Source organism: Palaemon carinicauda, chromosome 40, assembly GCF_036898095.1.
Source record: "Palaemon carinicauda isolate YSFRI2023 chromosome 40, ASM3689809v2, whole genome shotgun sequence".
NCBI lineage: Eukaryota > Metazoa > Arthropoda > Malacostraca > Decapoda > Palaemonidae > Palaemon > Palaemon carinicauda.
The window spans coordinates 50,379,167-50,399,034 of record NC_090764.1 but is presented as its reverse complement, the minus strand read 5'-3'; the positions used below and the strand labels follow the sequence as shown (position 1 = coordinate 50,399,034).

Here is a 19,868-nt window from a genome sequence, read left to right as displayed (position 1 = left end):
GTAACGAGGCGACAGGACTCCTTAAACCCTGGATCGGAAGGACGGGTACTTTCAGTTCCCATTCCATCCATCTTCCAGGGAGCTCGTGGAATTCAGCCTAGACTGCAGGTATTCCTGCTTATGATGCAGTGTGGCGATCCTGCCGTGGCATCACAGGTTTTTTTCCCCAGAGAACTCTCCCTGCTTTCCTCATGGCCGCTCAGGTGCAGGCTTCCGCCTCCTTCGCTTTTTGGAGGGCTGGTCAACTCCGGTAGGCTCGGGTTCGACCTTCTTCAGCGCCGGGACAAGCTTCCGGATGCTTACCATGAGTGTGGGTTCATGGTATTTTGCTAGGAGCCTTCTCTCTTCTGCCTCAACATCTGGAGTATCTGGCCATGATATTGAGTCAACGGCCTTACCACGTTGGAAACCCCGCTTCTCGTCCGTCCAGCGAGGTTAAGCAACGTCGGTTCTGGTCGGTACTTGAATGGGTGACCACCTGGGGACGCCAGATTCTGTTGCCACCTCCTCCGAGCCTTCCCTTCAGTTGACTGTGGCAAGGCTGAGGAGAGTCGCAGTACCTGTTCTCAGTCAAGCAGAGCTTTCAGCCCTACCTTGGAACGTTTCCTAGTTCTCCTTTCCTCATTGACCCGTCTATAGTTCCGGTCGCCTCAGGATAAGTTCCATGTGGGCTGGTCCAAGTTCCGGTGGTTTCAGGCAACGATTAACCGGACTTCCTGGCCCCTATGGGACCAGCGGAACTATTAGACCTGCAATGGGTGTTGACCTATGGAACCTCTTAATGGGAGTGGATATTCTCGTCCTTTCCCCACATTCTTGATGCTGTTCTCGGACTCGTCAAAAAAAAAAGGGGGGGGGGGGGCATGTTCCGGTCCAGGCCTATGGTCAGGACCTGAAGGATACCTCTCCATCATTCAGGCAGGCTTAGGGGCCGTAGTCTGGCCCCTCTACAGATCCTACAGCTCCTGCCGAGTCGCTCCGTGCGCATCGACTTCATGATTCTGGCGTGTTCTAACCAGCAGGGGACGCATTTTCACACCTTCACATCTTGCAGTAGAGATACCGAGATGATTGAGATACTCTCAGTACCACCATCGGCTCTCTCATTCCAGGCAGAGGAATGTTCTCTCCGACTATCCGAGCAGAGCCTCGTAGAGAGAGTGTACCTGGGGGTCTTTGGCCTTGAGTAACCAGCAAGTCCTGGTCTGGGGGACCTGATCGCGACAGCTTGGAACCTCAAGCTTCCGCTGTTCTTCCCCCCAGTCTCAGACCCCGAGACTCTGGCAAGATGCATTCCGGTGATGGTGGAACAACTTCGACGCCTGCGTCTTCCCTCCTTTTTGTCTGTGGAGAATGGGTCTCAACAAGACCAGGTTGTCTGTCAACCTTTCAATGGGAGAGCTCCACTGGGACTATGCGCAGAACGGTTTCTGGACCCTCTGCTTCCCCTGACGGAACTCCCGGGAGAGCTTCTCCCACGGCACAGACTACTCAAACAACCACACTGCAACATCTTTCACGAACTGGAGCGTCGCTTCGGCTTCATGCCTGGAGACACTACGCCTCCTCCTCAAGAAGAGACAACCCGCTACAGTCGCGGGACGGAGGTTGCGTCATCTGCGATAGTCATCTTCAGGGGTCTTCCAGGCGAAGTGAAGAGTCTTCGGTGGTTGGTGCCGTGGGAGATATACCTCTTCCCTTGAGGCCTCTTCTCCAGCAATAACGGTCTTATTGCCTTTCGGCGGGAGGAAACTCCTTTCCGCTCTCGGCAATGAAGCCTGTCTCTCGGCCTTTCCCTGACCTTCAGGCTTAAAGGAATAACTTTTTCCTGCCCGCTGGATCTTTCCTCGCTCATGCGAAGCTACGATCGTCCCTGCCCTAGTCGGAGTGAGACCTCCAACTTGGAGCATGGCTCGGACTTTTTAGTCCATTAAGAGATCTTCTCAAGACCCTTTACGACAGGCCTCGGATTGTATTCCGTCTTGGGTCTCCTGCTCACTCTGGCCGCGGCCAGTGTGTAAGCAATCTTCTTGGTCTCGTACTACTCCGCCCTTTCTAAGGAAGAGGGGGAGGCAACATTCAGGTTTGCTCCTGAGTTGTTGGCTAGACTCAGAATCTTGGGGTCCCGGCCCTTCGGTCCAATTCCTTCAAGATTTCGAGTCTCCATTCTGTATCTGATGTCCCAAAACCTTCTCTTTCTTGCCAGTAAAGGAATCGAGAGGTTAGCTTTGGGAACAGCTGCAGTTTGTCCTCAGTTGCAGCCGATTTGGGAGCACAAGGAGGACACGGGGGAGAGTCACCAGTATACCTCTTCAGCTCGGACTCAAGGACATTCATCTCGACCTGTCTCCAGACCCTCCCCCGTCACGTCGCCCTACAGCACGATGTTGGATACATCGCAACGTCCCTCGCCTTCGAGTAATACTACTCTGTGACGCAGGTGCTACAAGCTGGAGTCTGGAAGCGTCTAATGACCTTCGCAGCCCGCTTCCTGCAGGGCGTGACCCACAGGAGTTTCGATACGTTTTCTATCGCTCTGTGGTGGCTACACAACAGCTGGTCTAACCTCAGGCTCCTTTTTGGACAGGTAGCAGAAAGTTGAGGGCATTGTTATCAGGTTTTAGTCTGCATGAACGATAGACGTATGTCTGGCCCTTATTTCTTTGTTCATCATCCCCTCTACGGGGAAGCAGCATCCTGGTCTCTGCATAGCTGACCTCGAACCTCTGCAGGTAAATCATGCTTCCTTGTGTTCCGAGTATTGAGTCAATACTGTCGCGTCCCCCATACCCTGACGAGGTGGTATTGGGAACGTCCTAACCCAGAGTTCCTTCTGGAACTCCAGGTCAATTGCCTAGGACGGGTCACACTTCTTCCTTCACACACAAGCTTATGTAGGACACACGGTTCCTTGCGGAGCAAGGAACTTGTGAGGTGCAGGGACTCCTTTCAGTATGGCTGGGGACTTTCCACCCTACCTAAGGGGTAAGTCACCCAATGTAAATAGCGTGGTTTGTATTTCGGTTACGGAACAAATGACAAATTCGAAGATAATTTGTATTTTTCCTAACCATACAAACCTTAGCTATTTACACATATTTGCCCGCCAGCCCTGTCCCCCAAGACAAGTCCTACCTCTAAGTGAAAGTGAGCATTCACCTGTGTGTGAGGGGGGGGGAGGGGTAGCTAGCTACCACTCCCCTAACCCCCCGCTAAGTAGCGCGGGGGTAATACACCCTCGTTAAATTCTAATGGCTCGCCATTTCAGCTGCGCTAAAAGGTAAACCCAATGTAAATAGCTAAGGTTTGTATGGTTAGGAAAAATACAAATTATCTTCGAATTTGTCATTTTTCCTAACAATACAAACCTTAAGCTCTATACAAATATTGCCCGCCAGCACCTATACCCCCTGCAAATCCTGCTGCCTGCACTCAAAAGTGACGAAACAACACAGGTCTGTGTGTGTGACCGGAGTAGCTAGTACTACCCCTAAGCCCCCACTAACAAGCGGTGGGTAGTTACACCTTGCTGAAAGTCTTATGGCTAGTCTTCCAGCTTCGCCGAAAGTATAATCCCTAATGAAGAGCTCAAGGTTTGTATCGTTAGGAAAAACACAAATTACTGTAAATTTGTCATTTTTTATGAATACCAATAATCATTCTCTTCCAGCTCTCCATCAGGTACCTGTCGACGGTACCCAATGTAAGGGTATGCCTAAGCGGCCTTCTTCCGAACCTTGACATGCCATAGGCGTAGGATGGTAAATTACCTATCAAATCCCTTTGTGTTCCTGTAATGGTGTCAGAGAATGCTTGGTGAGGATAGAGGATTGTGGATTACTTGTTAGACTTAAGATCATTAGCAGGGAGACCAGGAATATTACTTTTTTCAGTCTATCGGGTTCATGGAGGGATGATGAGATTAGGCAGACTTGTGAATTAGTGTAGAGTTTATTCCTCAAATTATGAAAAGGTCCAGTCCCCGTCCTCCCCTGAATTAATTTCTTAAGGAATCTTCTCGGAAGTTTCCTTTCAATCGCATATCTGTTTTTACTTATACTCAACAGACGCTCTCTTTGGTCAAATGTTTTGGATAAGGTCTATAATTTGCTTCACATTATTATCATTATTATTTCTAGCTGAGCTTCTACCTTGCTTGAAAGGGCTGAGTGCTTTAAGACCAATGCCTCAACAGGGGATATAGTAATAGCTCTGCGGGGAATGAAAATAGGGCTCAAGAGAAGTAATGAGTAATTGATATAAATAATTTTAAGACCTGTAACAATGTTGAACAGATTGGTCGTATTAGCATAAAGAGTCTTTTGTCGGCATTTTCAACAGGAAACTTTCTATGCTAGTTAAAATTCTGAAGTTTTTCCTGTTCAATTGCATGATTATGGAGATCATTACATAATCTATTCTTAGCAGTTATTATGTCTTCACCTCTGTGAATTATAGCCTGTCTCCATGGCTCTTGGCAACCTTTTTGCTTGGGTCCACTGGTATTGGAAGGATAAGTTGTCAGGCAGGAGACTTGATTTTTTTCCCTTCCCCACATGGGTTTGTTAATTTGCATTAGCTAGCTAAGTTTAGGACATCATCTTTGCCATTGAGTTAGTGGATCTTAATGTGACGGGATCGTTAGGTTAGGTTTAAATTCAATCCTTGTTACTCTTTTCATAGCCAAACCGAAGTTAAGCGGTTATCGCCTTAAGACTCTAAGGGATAATGTTGCCAGTAACTCTTGGTTCCTTGCTCTTCGAATTTAGACATCACACGAGGCAAACGACAATGGCTAATGCTGTTGTTTGGTGGATGAACATTGGGCTGTGTCGTCTGTACCCCCGAATGTCACCTAACACCAGACTGGCAGACTAACCAGGGGCTTTTTGTTGTTGAATGAATCGCTGCCTGCCAACGCCTAGATGTCACTTGGCAGCATCTCCTTCGGGAGTCAGGCGGCAGATGTTCTCAGATAGTATTGGCGACCTTGGCTTGCATTTGTAATAAGTTCAAGTTGCCTAACCCTGAGATATTTGGTCAGTCTAGGGACTTACTTCATGCACATAAGTCTCCTACTACCTGTTCCCACTCATTTTGTGTATGAATTTGCTTCATCTTCTGATATTCAGAGGTTGAGTGCTTGATATGTGTTTTGTTCTCTGTTGGTGACAACATTGCCAATAAAGTTACACCAGACCAACAGACTGAGTAGACGCTCATTCCGTAGGCTTGAGTCGTCTCCTACCAGTGTCCCTTATGTTTTCTGATCTGATGACTTGGGTTACGTTGGCTTTCCCTCAGGTCTCCTCACACTGAACTAAGCGACCAGTTCAGATGCTCATTTCATGGAATGGGTTGTCTCTTACCAATGGTCCTTCCATCTGGAAACATTCGCCTTGCAACTGAATTGACATATGGTATGCTGGTTGGTGTTGGCTCCTTGAGATGTGTTGTCACCTTATCTTCCCCATCCCCTTTTGGCCTAACACCAACCCAAGTGGTCTTTAGACAGTAATGAGTCGTCTCTTTCCTGTTCCCATTCTACTTGGCGACAGTCACCTAACATGCAGGCTACTCGAACCATACTGGTCTCTCCCGGTGACTTGTGGAATTGGAAGCTGTCCTCAGTCACTACCTTTAATTGCCTGTTAGGTATTTGTCCTTTCCTTGTCCCTTTTTCTACATCTATACTCACTCTAATCTTAGAACTCAAAGGTATGTTATCTTATCGAGAGACCTTTGTGCCTGCGATAGCTAGTGTATTCATTTATACATTTGCTATCCGGAATTCATGTTTTGAGAGAATGTTTATGGGAGCAAATCCTTCCTGAGTCTGATTCTTTGCTGCAAGACAAGAGAGAAGTTTTTGGAGTATTTGGCTTTCCAATAATTCTCTCTCTCTCTCTCTCTCTCTCTCTCTCTCTCTCTCTCTCTCTCTCTCTCTCTCTCTCTCTCTCTCTCTCTCTCTCTCTCTCTCTCTCTCTCTCATATATACCTAGACTTTCAAAAGGCTTTAGACAAAGTTCCTCATGAAAAATTAATGGTCAAAATTAGAGCACGAGGCATCATTGACCAGCCAGCGGAATGGATCGAAGATTGGCTAACAAACAGAAAACAGACAGTTGTAATCAATATAGAAGCTTCAGGGTGAGCAGCTGTTACAAGCAGAGTACCTCAAGGATCCGTCCTTGGCCCATTGCTATTTCTGATTTACATTAACAACATTGATTTAGGATTAACTAGTAGAATAGCCAATCTGCCGATAATACTAAACTAGGCATAAATGCTGCGAACTCGGGAGACGTAGAAGTCTTAAGAGAGGATCTAATGAAGCTAGGAGGATGGTCCAGAAAATGGCAAATGCATTAAAACTGTGGGAAATGTAAAGGCATGCACATGGGTTATATTAACCCACAATCAGATTAATCACTGCGGGGTAATGAAATAGTGTGTTGACCAGGAGGAAGATCTTGGTATTACTATCAGCAAGGATTTGAAGTTCATCAAACAGAGCACAAAAGCTGAAAAGAAAGCAAAAAAACTAATAGGTTGCATTAAGAAACAATTCAAATACAGAAATAAAGACACTACTACAGCTGTACACATCACTAGTAAGACCCCATCTCGAATATGGAGTCCATCTAGAAGGATATAGATAGACTGGAAGCAGTACAAGCTAGGGGCACCACACTAGTTCCAACACTAAGGCAATTTGGATATAGACAGAGGATGGAACGTTTGAACTTCTTTGATCTACAGACTCGACGACTAAGGGGACAGTTAATAGAGGCATTCAAAAGTCTTAAAGGAATAACAAATGTAGATTACAATAATCTATTCACGCTTAGCACAAATCAATCCAGAGGTAACAGATACAAACTGGAATTGAAACGATAAAACACCATTCTATGTGGCAATTTCTTTACATACTGTACAAAATAGCAAATACTTGGCATGGCAGGAAATGTATCCCAAATTGGGATCGCTTTTTTTTTAAATCTTTTTTTTCTCGCGTTCAGTTTTTTTGAAAAGCATTTGCATTGAGGCTTTTGTTTGTGCATCAATATTATATGCCTCTGGAAGGCTCTCAGTCGGGTGATGATGATTGAACGAAAGAAAACAGGTCCATTTTCTTTTGTTTAATCATGATGTCTTCAGACCATGTGGTAAGTGTTTTCATGGATACTTTTAATGTTCTTTTCTCTTCCATTGGAAGAATCAGGGTTTTTCATCCCTCCACTGTTTTCCCCTTCAATTTTTTATCCCTACTCTCTCTCTCTTGGTAAGCATACAGTACATTAACTCGACTCCCCAATGTGATCAGCTTTGGAATGTTTCCACACAACTAATGATGCAGACATTTTCGGAACCTTTTCACCTTTGCTTGTTATTGCGGATTTAATTAGCAATTTCTTGCTTTTCAGTAGCTCCTTTTCTTATTTAATTGGGCTTTTGTAGTTAAGTGAGACGTCCTGGAATATCCACCCTTTGCTATCTTAGAACTTCTATTCAACATATCTAAGAGAATTGTACTGCCAACAATTGTGTCCACATAAGAATAGTTGCAGATTGTTTCAAATTATAGGAACCAAGATGCATGTCCACTGTAAGATTAAGTACTTTGAATTATGCAGCTCCAAGTCATTACAACAAGCTCATACTAGACATTCTAAAGACTGAAGATATTAAGGATTTCAAAAGGAATTTGAACACTTTCTTGTTTTCTAAGTGCTTCTATATGTGGAATACGCTGTATAATTCTTTATATATAAAACTGTATGTGACAAACAGATCTTTTAGGTCTGGCAAGGCACAGGGTATCCATGTGTGACAGGACCTGGGGATCAACCTTTTAAGTAAATTAAGTAAAGGAGGATTACTTAGTTGTCCGGTGAGAACCTTTCATATTCTTTTGTAGAGCAGCCAAAGTTCTTAGTTGCCCTTGTTGCTTTTTAGTCTCTTTGTTGGTTTTTGTGACTTTTTCTCTAAAATGTGATTTCATTCTTTCAGAGAGACGCTTGGCCGAAGGGGGATCCTGGGTGTTAATAGGTGACTAGGATCCAGGACACCACACTCTCAGGGTCTTGGCTACAACGGTGGTTCTTCCGTGAAGCAACAGGTATTCTGCTGGATGTTGTTGGTGACCAAGGGCTGTGTGAAGCATCCCCCATTTCTGTCTGACACATTACCAGCAAGACAGCTAGGCTCCCTCCTGGAGACGCAGTTACCAACTATGCCTTTTCCCTTCGCTTATTATATCATTCTAAGGAGTGGTTCGACATTCGTTAATGCCTTTCTGTTCAGCGCCTTTGAGGATTTAGTGACAGGTCTTATATTGGCAACTGTTTCGATCCTAACTCTCTCTGCACCTGCTCCTTTTGGCCGTCGAGTGCTAGAAAGTCTCCTTTCTGTGCACTTTCTCTTAGCACAGTGCCTTGATGAATTAGGCGAAAGGGGTAGTCTGTGGCCTGTGTTGGTGACTTGGGTCTCGGGTGACGTTCCTTCGTGTCTTCTAACACTGAAACAATAGCTCGGTCTTGGTACTCATTCCACTGGAATGAGCTTTCTCCTACTCACACACTTGGCAACAGCACTTTGTTGAGTCTGGCGACAAGGTGGTTCGCTGCCTGTGGCAGCAACACTGATTTTTCCCCCTCCACCTATGTTGTCCTAGACACTCCAACCATCCCATAATGAGACATAGGTAGTCTACCCTCAAGTAGACTCTTCTTTCATTCCAGGTAGTTCTTTCCTAACTTTCAGATCGGCTGTCTTAGTATTTAAAATACTTATATTTTGAAACTTCGCATAAGCGAATCTGTTCCCTAGGACAGAACATTTGGAACTTATGCCAGTTATTGGAAATGAAGAAATACAGACCTACAGTGAACCCTCGTTTATCGCGGTAGATAGGTTCCAGACCCGGCCGCGATAGGTGAAAATCCGCGAAGTAGTGACACCATATTTACCTATTTATTTAACATGTATATTCAGACTTTTAAAACCTTCCCTTGTACGTAGTACTGTTAACAAACTACCCTTTAATGTACAGAACACTTAATGCATGTACTAACATACCCTAAACTAAAACAGGCACAAATATTAAGGGCGACTTTATATCATGCGTTTCCTAAACACGCCAAAAAGCACGATAAAAAATGGCAACCAATGTTTTGTTTACGTTTATCTCTGATTATAATGAAGAAACAAACGCATTTACACATCTGTGTATAGGTTAGTTTCTGCATCGATTATAATGATTATTCAGTACAGTATGTTGATTTGGTTATTACTAATGTTTTACTTAATTTTTCTTAGGACTTCCAAATGAAATGTTTTTCTTTATGACGCCGCCTGAAACGACGGCGTCATAAAGTACGCTCAGTAAACAAACTAAGGAATTTAACGCGCATGATGAAAGTGATAAATAATGGTATTACAGTAAAAGCTTTAATAAAATGTTATTACAAATATTATTTACCGTATCTATATAAAATCATACATACATAGCAAAGCAGGAAACAATCTACGAGAGAGAGAGAGAGAGAGAGAGAGAGAGAGAGAGAGAGAGAGAGAGAGAGAGAGAGAGAGAGAGAGAGAGAGAGAGAGAGAGAGAGAGAGAGTTGTTTTACATACGTAAATGTAAATTTAAACAAAAAAAAATAGCCCCATTTCATATAAAATAGATTACAAATATTTTACTCTATCATATTACAGTAGTCTGTATAATACTGTAAAGTTCAGTACAGTATGTTGTTGATAAAGTCGTGGCGATGAAATTCTCACGAAACCAAAACACGCCATTTGAGTACAACAGCTGATTCTCTCTCTCTCTCTCTCTCTCTCTCTCTCTCTCTCTCTCTCTCTCTCTCTCTCTCTCTCTCTCTCTCTCTCTCTTCGTGTTATACAATACTTACATTTAGATGAAGAAACTAAAATTAGTTTTCTTAGTGTCAATTAAATACGAAACGAAATAATTAGGCCGAGTCTACATCCATTTCAATCATAGCTAAAAATACGGCATCCGATTTCATCAGCAAACCACTATTTTTTGGGAAATATCATTTTATTCTAGAAAATTGCCACTCTTTAAATAGTTAATTGCACATTAAGAAAGCGTGTACTTTTGTTTTTAAATTTCGGGTTTGTTTTAAAAATCGAGTATTGTTGACTTCTTTTTTTTTTTACTTTTGGCTGTGATTAGATCTGCTGTCATCTAGCTGCTGCTCTTGAGTGTGTACGAATACACTAACAAAGTATCATTTATACCATTTCTTAACTTATTCAAACTGTCTACAGTATACAGTTGATATTACATAAGCACCAATGTGTTATAACCTATCAAATATTTTTGTTTATTACATTTAAACCTCTCTCTCTCTCTCTCTCTCTCTCTCTCTCTCTCTCTCTCTCTCTCTCTCTCTCTCTCTCTCTCTCTCTCTCTCTCTCTCTCTCTCTCTCTCTCTCTCTAACAAATGATATCTTTGTTGCTCCTCAAAGTTTCATTTATATTGAAAATCAATCACGATTCAATTTTCCTTACTTTCTCCAATCTCGCACAATCGATCACATCGCGGTATTTTCGATATTTCTGGAAAATCCGCGATATATGTATATACATGGGTTATGAAAAAAATCCGCGAAGTGGTGAATCCGCGATGGTCGAACCGCGAAGTAGCGAGGGTTCACTGTATTTGTCGCTTCTAAGGAATCTCAGTCATAGGAAGGAGGTCTCAATTGCTAATATTAATCAATGTTCTTCAGTCGAGTTCTAGACGCAACGAATCATTCGGGCTGCGCTCGTATGTTCGTCCCGCTTTGGCGGTCTAGGTTACTGGTTCGTAGATGGACATGATTATGCGTACATTACCTGTCCAATCACCAACATACAAGGTACCTGCATACCTGAGTTTCATCAAAATTAGAGAAAAATGGATATATGATAAACCTGAAACTTTGACCAAAACACCATATGACAAAGTTGAATGGTGATTAAAGCTCTTAACTAGATGAAATATCTGCCAGAGATATTTTTCATATATCCTAGTGACTTTTAGCTTTGTGCAAGGAAATGATTACTGTACAGTTTTTAATTGCCATTTTAAAAGTTTGTTAGATAGTGTGCCAATACAATTCTATAACTTTGGGGTCAGAAGTTATATTTATTTGTTCTTCAGAAACTATTTTACACCCTGCTCAAAGATCTAAGGATCCCAGAGATTTTTCACTTATAGTTTTTCTCTTTTCAGAGCTAGTAGCACGGAAACTCATCCATTTCGGGTTGCTTTAGCACAAATGACATCAATATCTGATAAGAAAGAAAACTTGGCTACTTGTGAAGACTTATTGAAGAAAGCTGCAGCAGCTGGAGCAAAGGTATGTATTAATGAAGCTCAATTTTTTTAAAATCCCTGTATTCTGTATTGCAATTTTGTAATATACCCGAACTTGAAATTTCAAAACTGAATTTGAAAACTTAAGTTTTCAATATTAATCTTACCCGATAATCATGTAGCTGTCAACTCTGTTGCCCGACAGAAATCTACGGTCGGGATACGCCAGCGATCGCTATACAGGTGGGGGTGTACACAACAGCGCCATCTGTGGTCAGGTACTCTAGTACTTCTTGTCAACACCACCTCAATTTTTCCTCTGTCGTGCCGCCGGCAAGACCTACATGGATACGCTGTTGATTTTGGAGTCTTTTGTTCACGTTTTGGTGATGTATTTGCTCTGAAATTTAGCCTTCGCTGTTCAGGAAGCTTTATCATTAGCTTAGCAAGTTTTTGGAATTAATTTGATTTAATTTTGGTGACGAAGAGAGTATGAACTCTCTTTCACTTTTAAATGGCCGACCCTTCCCTTAGACGGAAGTGTTGGTGTCGAAGAGAGTATAGACTCTCTTTCTTTATTTTGCTTAACAAAGTTATAGATTTATTTTATATCTCTCCGCCTTTTACAGGCCTCTTCGATTAACTTCCTTTTATTATAAACTTATTAAAATTAATTTTTATGTTTATATGCGACCTTTCCTAATAGTAGGCGGTCTTTTCTTGGAACCGAAGTTAATTAACATTGAGCCCGTCATATCGTTTTTACCTGTTAAGATTTTATGCTATTTTATGTTTTTGAAAGAATTTCTTTGATAGTCTCGTACTGTTTTCAAAGTTGAACTAACGTTTTGTTTTGTCTCCGCAGTTGTTGACGTTCAGAACGTTCAACTTGCGCTCTATCGTTACGATAGAGAGAGAGTATTCACGGTTTCACGTTGCAGTAGAGTAAACCGATTTTAGCGTTTTGTTCATTCTTTCTTAGCTTAAATGGTTTTAATTCTAATAAAGGAACTTTTTATTTGGGAAATCTTTCAGTTTTTTTCCTTTAACAATAATATGTTTTAACGATTTTTATAATTGGGCTCATCTCTCAGGTTCTAAGTCAAGAGAGAGAGAGAGAGAGATAGAGACGGAGGGAGAGAGAGGAGGATAAACGTTTCGTTCAAGCGGGTAACGTTGTTATCGTTTTTGCTCTTCTCCCTAGTCTCTTTAGGGGAAGAAGGTAAACGTTTCTAGAGTTTTATTCTTGTTCCCAGGCTTTATGCGGTGAGAGATTTTAAACGTAGTTTATTTGATCTAGTGTTTAGTCTCTTTTCCAGCCACTGAATTTTTTATCTTTCATTATGTTTTTCTGTTACATTGTAATACTGTTTTCGCAATTACTTACTTTTAATGAAGGATAGAATTGCGTGTTTCAGGTACAAACCACTTAAAGTTTCGAGTTCAGTGAAATAAGTGCAAAGAGAAATTCAAAAGTGATAAAGTGATAAGCGCAAAGTGTTACAGTGTTGCGTTCGAGGGTTCGTCTGTTCGTGCCAGTTGTTCGCCTAGTCTGGGACCTCTTACAAGCTCCCAAGCCCAGGGGAGAAGTAACGTCGAAGGACTTATGGGTTCATCAGGCCTTGATCGACGAACAGACGTTTCCCTCCGTGGTTTCGGGTGTACCCACTCACGTAGCCGACGTGATCACCCCACCCACACAAAGACGAGAGAGCCCATTTATTCCTCGTCTGCGGAAGAGGTTTCTCGCAGAAACCATGGACCAAATCTTGCAACTTTTAAGTGCAAGTCGGTCCCTTCCGCGCAAGTCCAACTCCTAGGTGTAGCCATTAGCACTGGGTCAGTTCGGACTTGCTGCAGTACGACAACTGCACACCTCCCAGAGAGGCTAGGTGGTTCCGCAACAGGCAGTAACTCCGTCTGTTGCCGCACCAGCTGTTTTAGACCCTCAGTCTCAACGGACAGTAGCTCCGTTTGTTGTTGTCTTTCATAGACCCTAGTGGTCCATGCTGCAGACTATACAGTCTCAGCTTGCTCCTTCATACAGGAGTATCATGCTGGAAGGTTGACAATGTAGCCTGTTAACCTACAACCCGCCGAGGTTGTGCGCTCAGCAGATACTACGGCTGCCTGCTCCCACCCTCCACCTGTGAGAGCTTCACCTCCGATGCGCAGTCCACCCTGCCAGACGCATGTTCTTGCTGCGCCTCCTGCTTTCATGCGTGAGTTGCCGCATCGGGAGTTGCCGGGTTCCAGCACTATGAGGCAACCTCCTCAACCCTTGAGGCAGGAGCCTCATGCTATGCGGCAACCTCCTCTACCCATGAGGCAGGAGCCTCATGCTATGAGGAGCCTCATGCTATGCGGCATCCTCCTCAACCCATGAGGCAGGAGCCTCATGCTATGCGGCAACCTCCTCTACCCATGAGGCAGGAGCCTCATGCTTTGCGGCATCCTCCTCAAGCCATGAGGCAGGAGCCTCATGCTATGCGGCAGCCTCCTCAACCCATGAGGCAGGAGCCTCATGCTATGAGGAGCCTCATGCTATGCGGCATCCTCCTCAACCCATGAGGCAGGAGCCTCATGCTATGAGGAGCCTCATGCTATGCGGCATCCTCCTCAACCCATGAGGCAGGAGCCTCATACTATGCGGCGACCTCCTCTACCCATGAGGCAGGAGCCTCATGCTATGCGGCATCCTCCTCAACCCATGAGGCAGGAGCCTCATGCTATGCGGCATCCTCCTCAACCCATGAGGCAGGAACCTCATGCTATGAGGAGCCTCATGCTATGCGGCATCCTCCTCAAACCATGAGGCAGGAGCCTCATGCTATGCGGCAACCTCCTCAACCCATGAGGCAGGAGCCTCATACTATGCGGCATCCTCCTCAACCCATGCGGCATGAGCCTCATCCCTTGCAGCATGAGCCTCATCCCATGCAGCATGAGCCTCATACCATGCAGCATGAGCCTAATCCCATGCAGCATGAGCCTCAGCCCATGCAGCATAAGCCGCATGCCATGCAACACTGCATACCTTACAGCATGCTCTACATACAGCATGCTCTGCATACCTTACAGCATGCTCTGCATACCTTACAGCATGTGCATACCTTACAGCATGCTCTGCATACCTTACCGCATGCTCCTCAGTCACACATCTTTGGTTGTTGCCAACTCACAAGACTGTCAAGCAGTTTCATAACGTTGCCTTCTGGTCTGCTGCTTTTGCACCAGTGAAACCCTCACTGAGAGAACTTAGCTTTTCTCGGATATGGTTCCTGTAGATGAGAAAGTGCTATTCTCCCTCCTTCTGATATTCCCTTGAGGACTCTGTCATTTGGAGAGGAGCCTTAAGCTGCTTAGCCTCCTTTGGACTTTTATTTAAGCATAACATGCTTCCAGGGAGGGTAATGGTTCCGCTTCAGTCGCTAACCCCGTCTGTTGCCACACCTGCTCCCTTAGACCTTGAGCTTTGTTGCAAGACATGCAGTACAAGCTTAGTCCTTGTTAGAGGATTTTTTGTTTACGGAGTCAGTGTGTCACTGGGAAGACGTTCAACAACCAGCAGAAGTGACTTATTGTGACGCAGTGCGGCACCTCAGCAACCCGATAAGGAGTTGTCTGTACGACCCAGACAGTCTAGACAGTTTCGGGTTGTCGCTGTACTTCCTCGCTTCCCCATGGTTGACAGTTCACAGACTGTGCAGCAGTACCATGATCTTGTGTCCGGCTCCGTCAGACGACTGGCTTTTAAGAGCTCCCACAAGTCGTCGCTGTCTGGAGATTCTCAAATGGACTATGGATCTGACCAAGGAACTGGGCCTCCTGATCAATTTTGAGGAGTCCCAGCTCGTCCCATCCCAGACCATTGTCTACCTGGGTATGGAGCTTCAGAGTCGAGCTTTTCGGGCTTTTCCGTCGGCCCCAAGGATCTACCAAGCCCTAGAATGCATCCAGAGCATGCTGAGAAGGAACCGATGCTCAGTCAGGTAGTGGATGAGTCTAACAGGGACACTTTCATCGCTGGCCCTGTTCATCGTGTTAGGGAGACTCCACCTCCGCCCCCTTCAGTATCATCTAGCTGCTCACTGGATAAAGGACATGACGCTAGAGACGGTCTCAGTTCCTGTTTCCGAAGAGAGGAGGTCTACTCTCGCGTGGTGAAAGAACAGCTTTCTTCTCAAGGAAGTCTACCTTTGGCTGTTCAGAAACCCGACCGCCGTCTCTTCTCGGACGCATCAGACACGGGCTGGGGTGCGACTTTGGACGGACAGGAATGCTCGGGAACATGGAATCAGGAGCAAAGGACACTTCACATCAATTGCAAGGAGTTGTTGGCGGTTCATCTGGCCTTGATAAACTTCAAGTCCCTCCAGCTTAACAAGGTGGTGGAGGTGGACTCTGACAACACCACAGCCTTGGCTTACATCTCCAAGCAGGGAGGGACTCATTCGTGGAAGTTGTTCTAGATCGCAAGGGACCTCCTCATCTGGTCAAAAGATCGAAAGCTCACGCTGGTAACGAGGTTCATTCAGGGCGATATGAATGTCATGGCAGATCGCCTCAGCCGGAAGGGTCAGGTCATCCCCACAGAGTGGACCCTTCACAAGAATGTTTGCAGCAGACTTTGGGCCCTGTGGGGTCAGCCAACCATAGATCTGTTCGCTACCTCGATAACCTAGAGGCTCCCGTTGTATTGTTCTCCGATTCCAGACCCAGCAGCAGTTCACGTGGATGCTTTTCTGCTGAATTGGTCCCATCTCGACCTGTATGCATTCCCGCCGTTCAAGATTGTCAACAGGGTACTTCAGAAGTTCGCCTCTCGCAAAGGGACACGGCTGACGTTGGTTGGCTCCGCTCTGGCCCGCGAGAGAATGGTTCATAGAGGTACTGCAATGGCTGGTCGACATTCCCAGGACTCTTCCTCTAGGAGTGGACCTTCTACGTCAACCTCACGTAAAGAAGGTACACCCAAACCTCCACGCTCTTCGTCTGACTGCCTTCAGACTTTCGAAAGACTCTCAAGAGCTAGGGGCTTTTCGAAGGAGGCAGCCAGAGCGATTGCCAGAGCAAGGAGAACATCCACTCTCAGAGTCTATCAGTCTAAAGGGGAAGTCTTCCGAAGCTGGTACAAGGCCAATGCAGTTTCCTCAACCAGTACCACTGTAACCCAGATTGCTGACTTCCTGTTACATCTAAGGAACGTAAGATCCCTTTCAGCTCCTACGATCAAGGGTTACAGAAGTATGTTGGCAGCGGTTTTCCGCCACAGAGGCTTGGATCTTTCCACCAACAAAGATCTACAGGACCTCCTTAGGTCTTTTGAGACCTCAAAGGAACGTCGGTTGTCCACTCCAGGCTGGAATCTAGACGTGGTCCTAAGGTTCCTTATGTCATCAAGATTTGAACCTCTCCAATCAGCCTCTTTTTAGGACCTCACATTAAAAACTCTTTTCCTCGTGTGCTTGACAACAGCTAAAAGAGTAAGTGAGATCCACGCCTTCAGCAGGAACATAGTTTTCACATCTGAAACGGCTACATGTTCCTTGCAGCTCGGTTTTTTGCTAAAACGAGCTTCCTTCACGTCCTTGGCCTAAGTCGTTCGAGATCCCAAGCCTGTCCAACTTGGTGGGGAACGAACTGGAGAGAGTACTTTGCCCAGTTAGAGCTCTTAGGTACTATCTAAAAAGGTCATAACCTTTACGAGGACAATCAGAAGCCTTATGGTGTGCTATCAAGAAGCCTTCTCTTCCAAGGTCTAAGAACTCAGTTTCTTACTAATTCAGGCTTCTGATTAGGGAAGCACATTCTCATCTGAAGGAAGAAGACCTTGCTTTGCTGAAGGTAAGGACACATGAAGTGAGAGCTGTGGCTACTTCAGTGGCCTTCAAACAGAACCGTTCTCTGCAGAGTGTTATGGATGCAACCTATTGGAGAAGCAAGTCAGTGTTCACATCATTCTATCTCAAAGATGTCCAGTCTCTTTACGAGTACTGCTACACCCTGGGACCATTCGTAGCAACGAATGCAGTAGTAGGCGGGGGCTCAGCCACTACATTCCCATAATCCCATAACCTTTTAACCTTTCTCTTGAATACTTTTTATGGGTTGTACGGTCGGCTAAGAAGCCTTCCACATCCTTGTTGATTTGGCGGGTGGTCAATTCTTTCTTGAGAAGCGCCGAGGTTAAAGGTTGTGATGAGGTCCTTTAGTATGGGTTGCAGCCCTTTTTACTTCAGCACCTAAGAGTCGTTCAGCATCCTAAGAGGACCGCTACGCTCAGTAAGGAAGACGTACTTAATAAAGGCAGAGTAATGGTTCAAGTCGTCTTCCTTACCAGGTACTTATTTATTTTATGTTATTTTTGAATAACTAATAAAATAAAATACGGGATACTTAGCTTCTTGATTAACATGTACACTGGTTTTCACCCACCACCCTGGGTGTGAATCAGCTACATGATTATCGGGTAAGATTAATATTGAAAAATGTTATTTTCATTAGTAAAATAAATTTTTGAATATACTTACCCGATAATCATGATTTAATTGACCCACCCTTCCTCCCCATAGAGAACCAGTGGACCGAGGAAAAAATTGAGGTGGTGTTGACAAGAAGTACTAGAGTACCTGACCACAGATGGCGCTGTTGTGTACACCCCCACCTGTATAGCGATCGCTGGCGTATCCCGACCGTAGATTTCTGTCGGGCAACAGAGTTGACAGCTACATGATTATCGGGTAAGTATATTCAAAAATTTATTTTACTAATGAAAATAACATATTATTTATACACAAATGTTAATCACATTTTACAGAAGCTTAATCTATATAGGTGTCTTTAGAGACAATATAAAAGTTTCATGATTTTCAAGTGGCTGACCGTTGTTTGAAAAGCCAAGTCTTTCAATTGAAGACAGGGAGTTCTTGAATATTATAATTAAAGACTATATAAGAGATACTGCCCCTCTACCTTTTTGTACTAATAAACCTAGTCCAACAAGTAACTGAACATACGTCTTGAATCCACATATGGCACTTGAGTAATCTCCCTTAAAGTTTCATTTCTAATACTGTCCATACCATTTAACACCCAATATCCTTCTGAGGACTTTGTTCTCAAATCTACTAAATCTGTTGGAGATTGTTTCATTGTCATATCATGATTCATGTCCATACATTAACACTGATCTCTCTAAACTGATATATAGTTTGATTTTTATAAATAATTTCAGGCAATTTGATTTTCAAATAATACTTAACCTAGCCATTGTCTGATTTGCTTTTTTCAATCTTATGGCTAAACTCTAATTCCAAAGACCCTGTATTGGAAATCATAGTTCCTAAATATTTAAATGATTCTACCTCATTCATCCTTTCTCATTCCAATGATATATCATCTTCCATTGCATATCCTGTTCTCATCATCATCTCTGTCTTTCTTCTATTTATCTTTTGAATTCCACTGGACCAAAAAGCTAAACCACTAAGTTTAGCCTCGGGAAACAGGAATGAGGAAGATCAAGTTTCTCATTACTTTGCTTACTGCCAAGGACATCAGCCAAAAGGCTGACCTTTACCTTTGGAGAGTGAAGGATAGAGACATCTGGTTTAATTTAAAAGTGGGATGGTTAAGTGTACACCAAAGATTACAGATGTAAGGGTAGCCCACCGTTTGTACCAGGAAGTGTTTTTATGGTGAATTTTATTCCTTTTCAACTGAAGCATAACTTAGCTGAGTATACAATAGTTATTAAGGCAAATCTGATCTATTACCCTTCCATTACTGCTAGGTCTCCTGTTTCTCATAATAAGTGCTCTTATAATCATCATTGAACCAGGGTTTGTCTTTCATTCTGTTTTGACTCATGACTATAGATACACTTATCAATTATGTTGATCAAATTCTCATTCAAGAGAACAACAGGCCCCAACAATTTAAATACAGAAGAACACTCAAATTGCCATTTCAGTTTGCTTGAGTTTTTATATATATCGTATATGAGTATGACACATCAGGAACAGGCTTCTTAGTCCTAATTACTAAGGAAACCAAGGCATGATCAGACATCCCAACTGGAGAATCGACCGTAATTGTTATAATTCCTCATGAGTCAGTTTATACTAGGTCCAAGCAGTTATCAAACCTATGAGTAGCTTCACATATTATTTGCTCACAGCCTGCTACAAGAGGCAAAGTCCAAAGTTCTTAAGCCATGGCAATCAGTAGGAGAAATCACTCCCTATGGTGAGCATTGAAAACACCAACAAGCACAAAAGAGGTATTTCTGTCATCTTGTATCTTAGCCATAATGGCAAGATGACAATTGAAGTTAGAGTCATCCAAGTCTGGATTTCACTATATGGAACACACAAATTGTTATACCTAATACAAACTTTTATGACCTGAAAAAGTAGTGTTTCATTACTTATCTGCAACTTAAATGTGAAGTGGTATAGCTTCTTTTCTATAATGTCTAACCTCATTTCTTATTTGATTTTGATACAGCATATATCTTGCATAAGCATG

General features: G+C 43.8%; 1 protein-coding gene and 1 pseudogene across 1 annotated transcript in view; both read left to right on the top strand.

Moving 5' to 3' along the window:
• The first annotated feature begins 384 nt into the window (after positions 1-384).
• LOC137632094 (5S ribosomal RNA) lies at positions 385-503 on the top strand (annotated as a pseudogene).
• Positions 504-11,256: 10,753 nt separating this feature from the next.
• NitFhit (NFT-1 protein) overlaps positions 11,257-19,868 on the top strand; it is a 170,758-nt gene continuing 162,146 nt past the window's right edge. Inside the window, exon 1 of the mRNA XM_068363713.1 lies at positions 11,257-11,379. Coding sequence (XP_068219814.1) covers positions 11,299-11,379 — 81 coding nt within the window. The 5' untranslated portion in view covers positions 11,257-11,298. The remainder of the gene's footprint in view (positions 11,380-19,868) is intronic.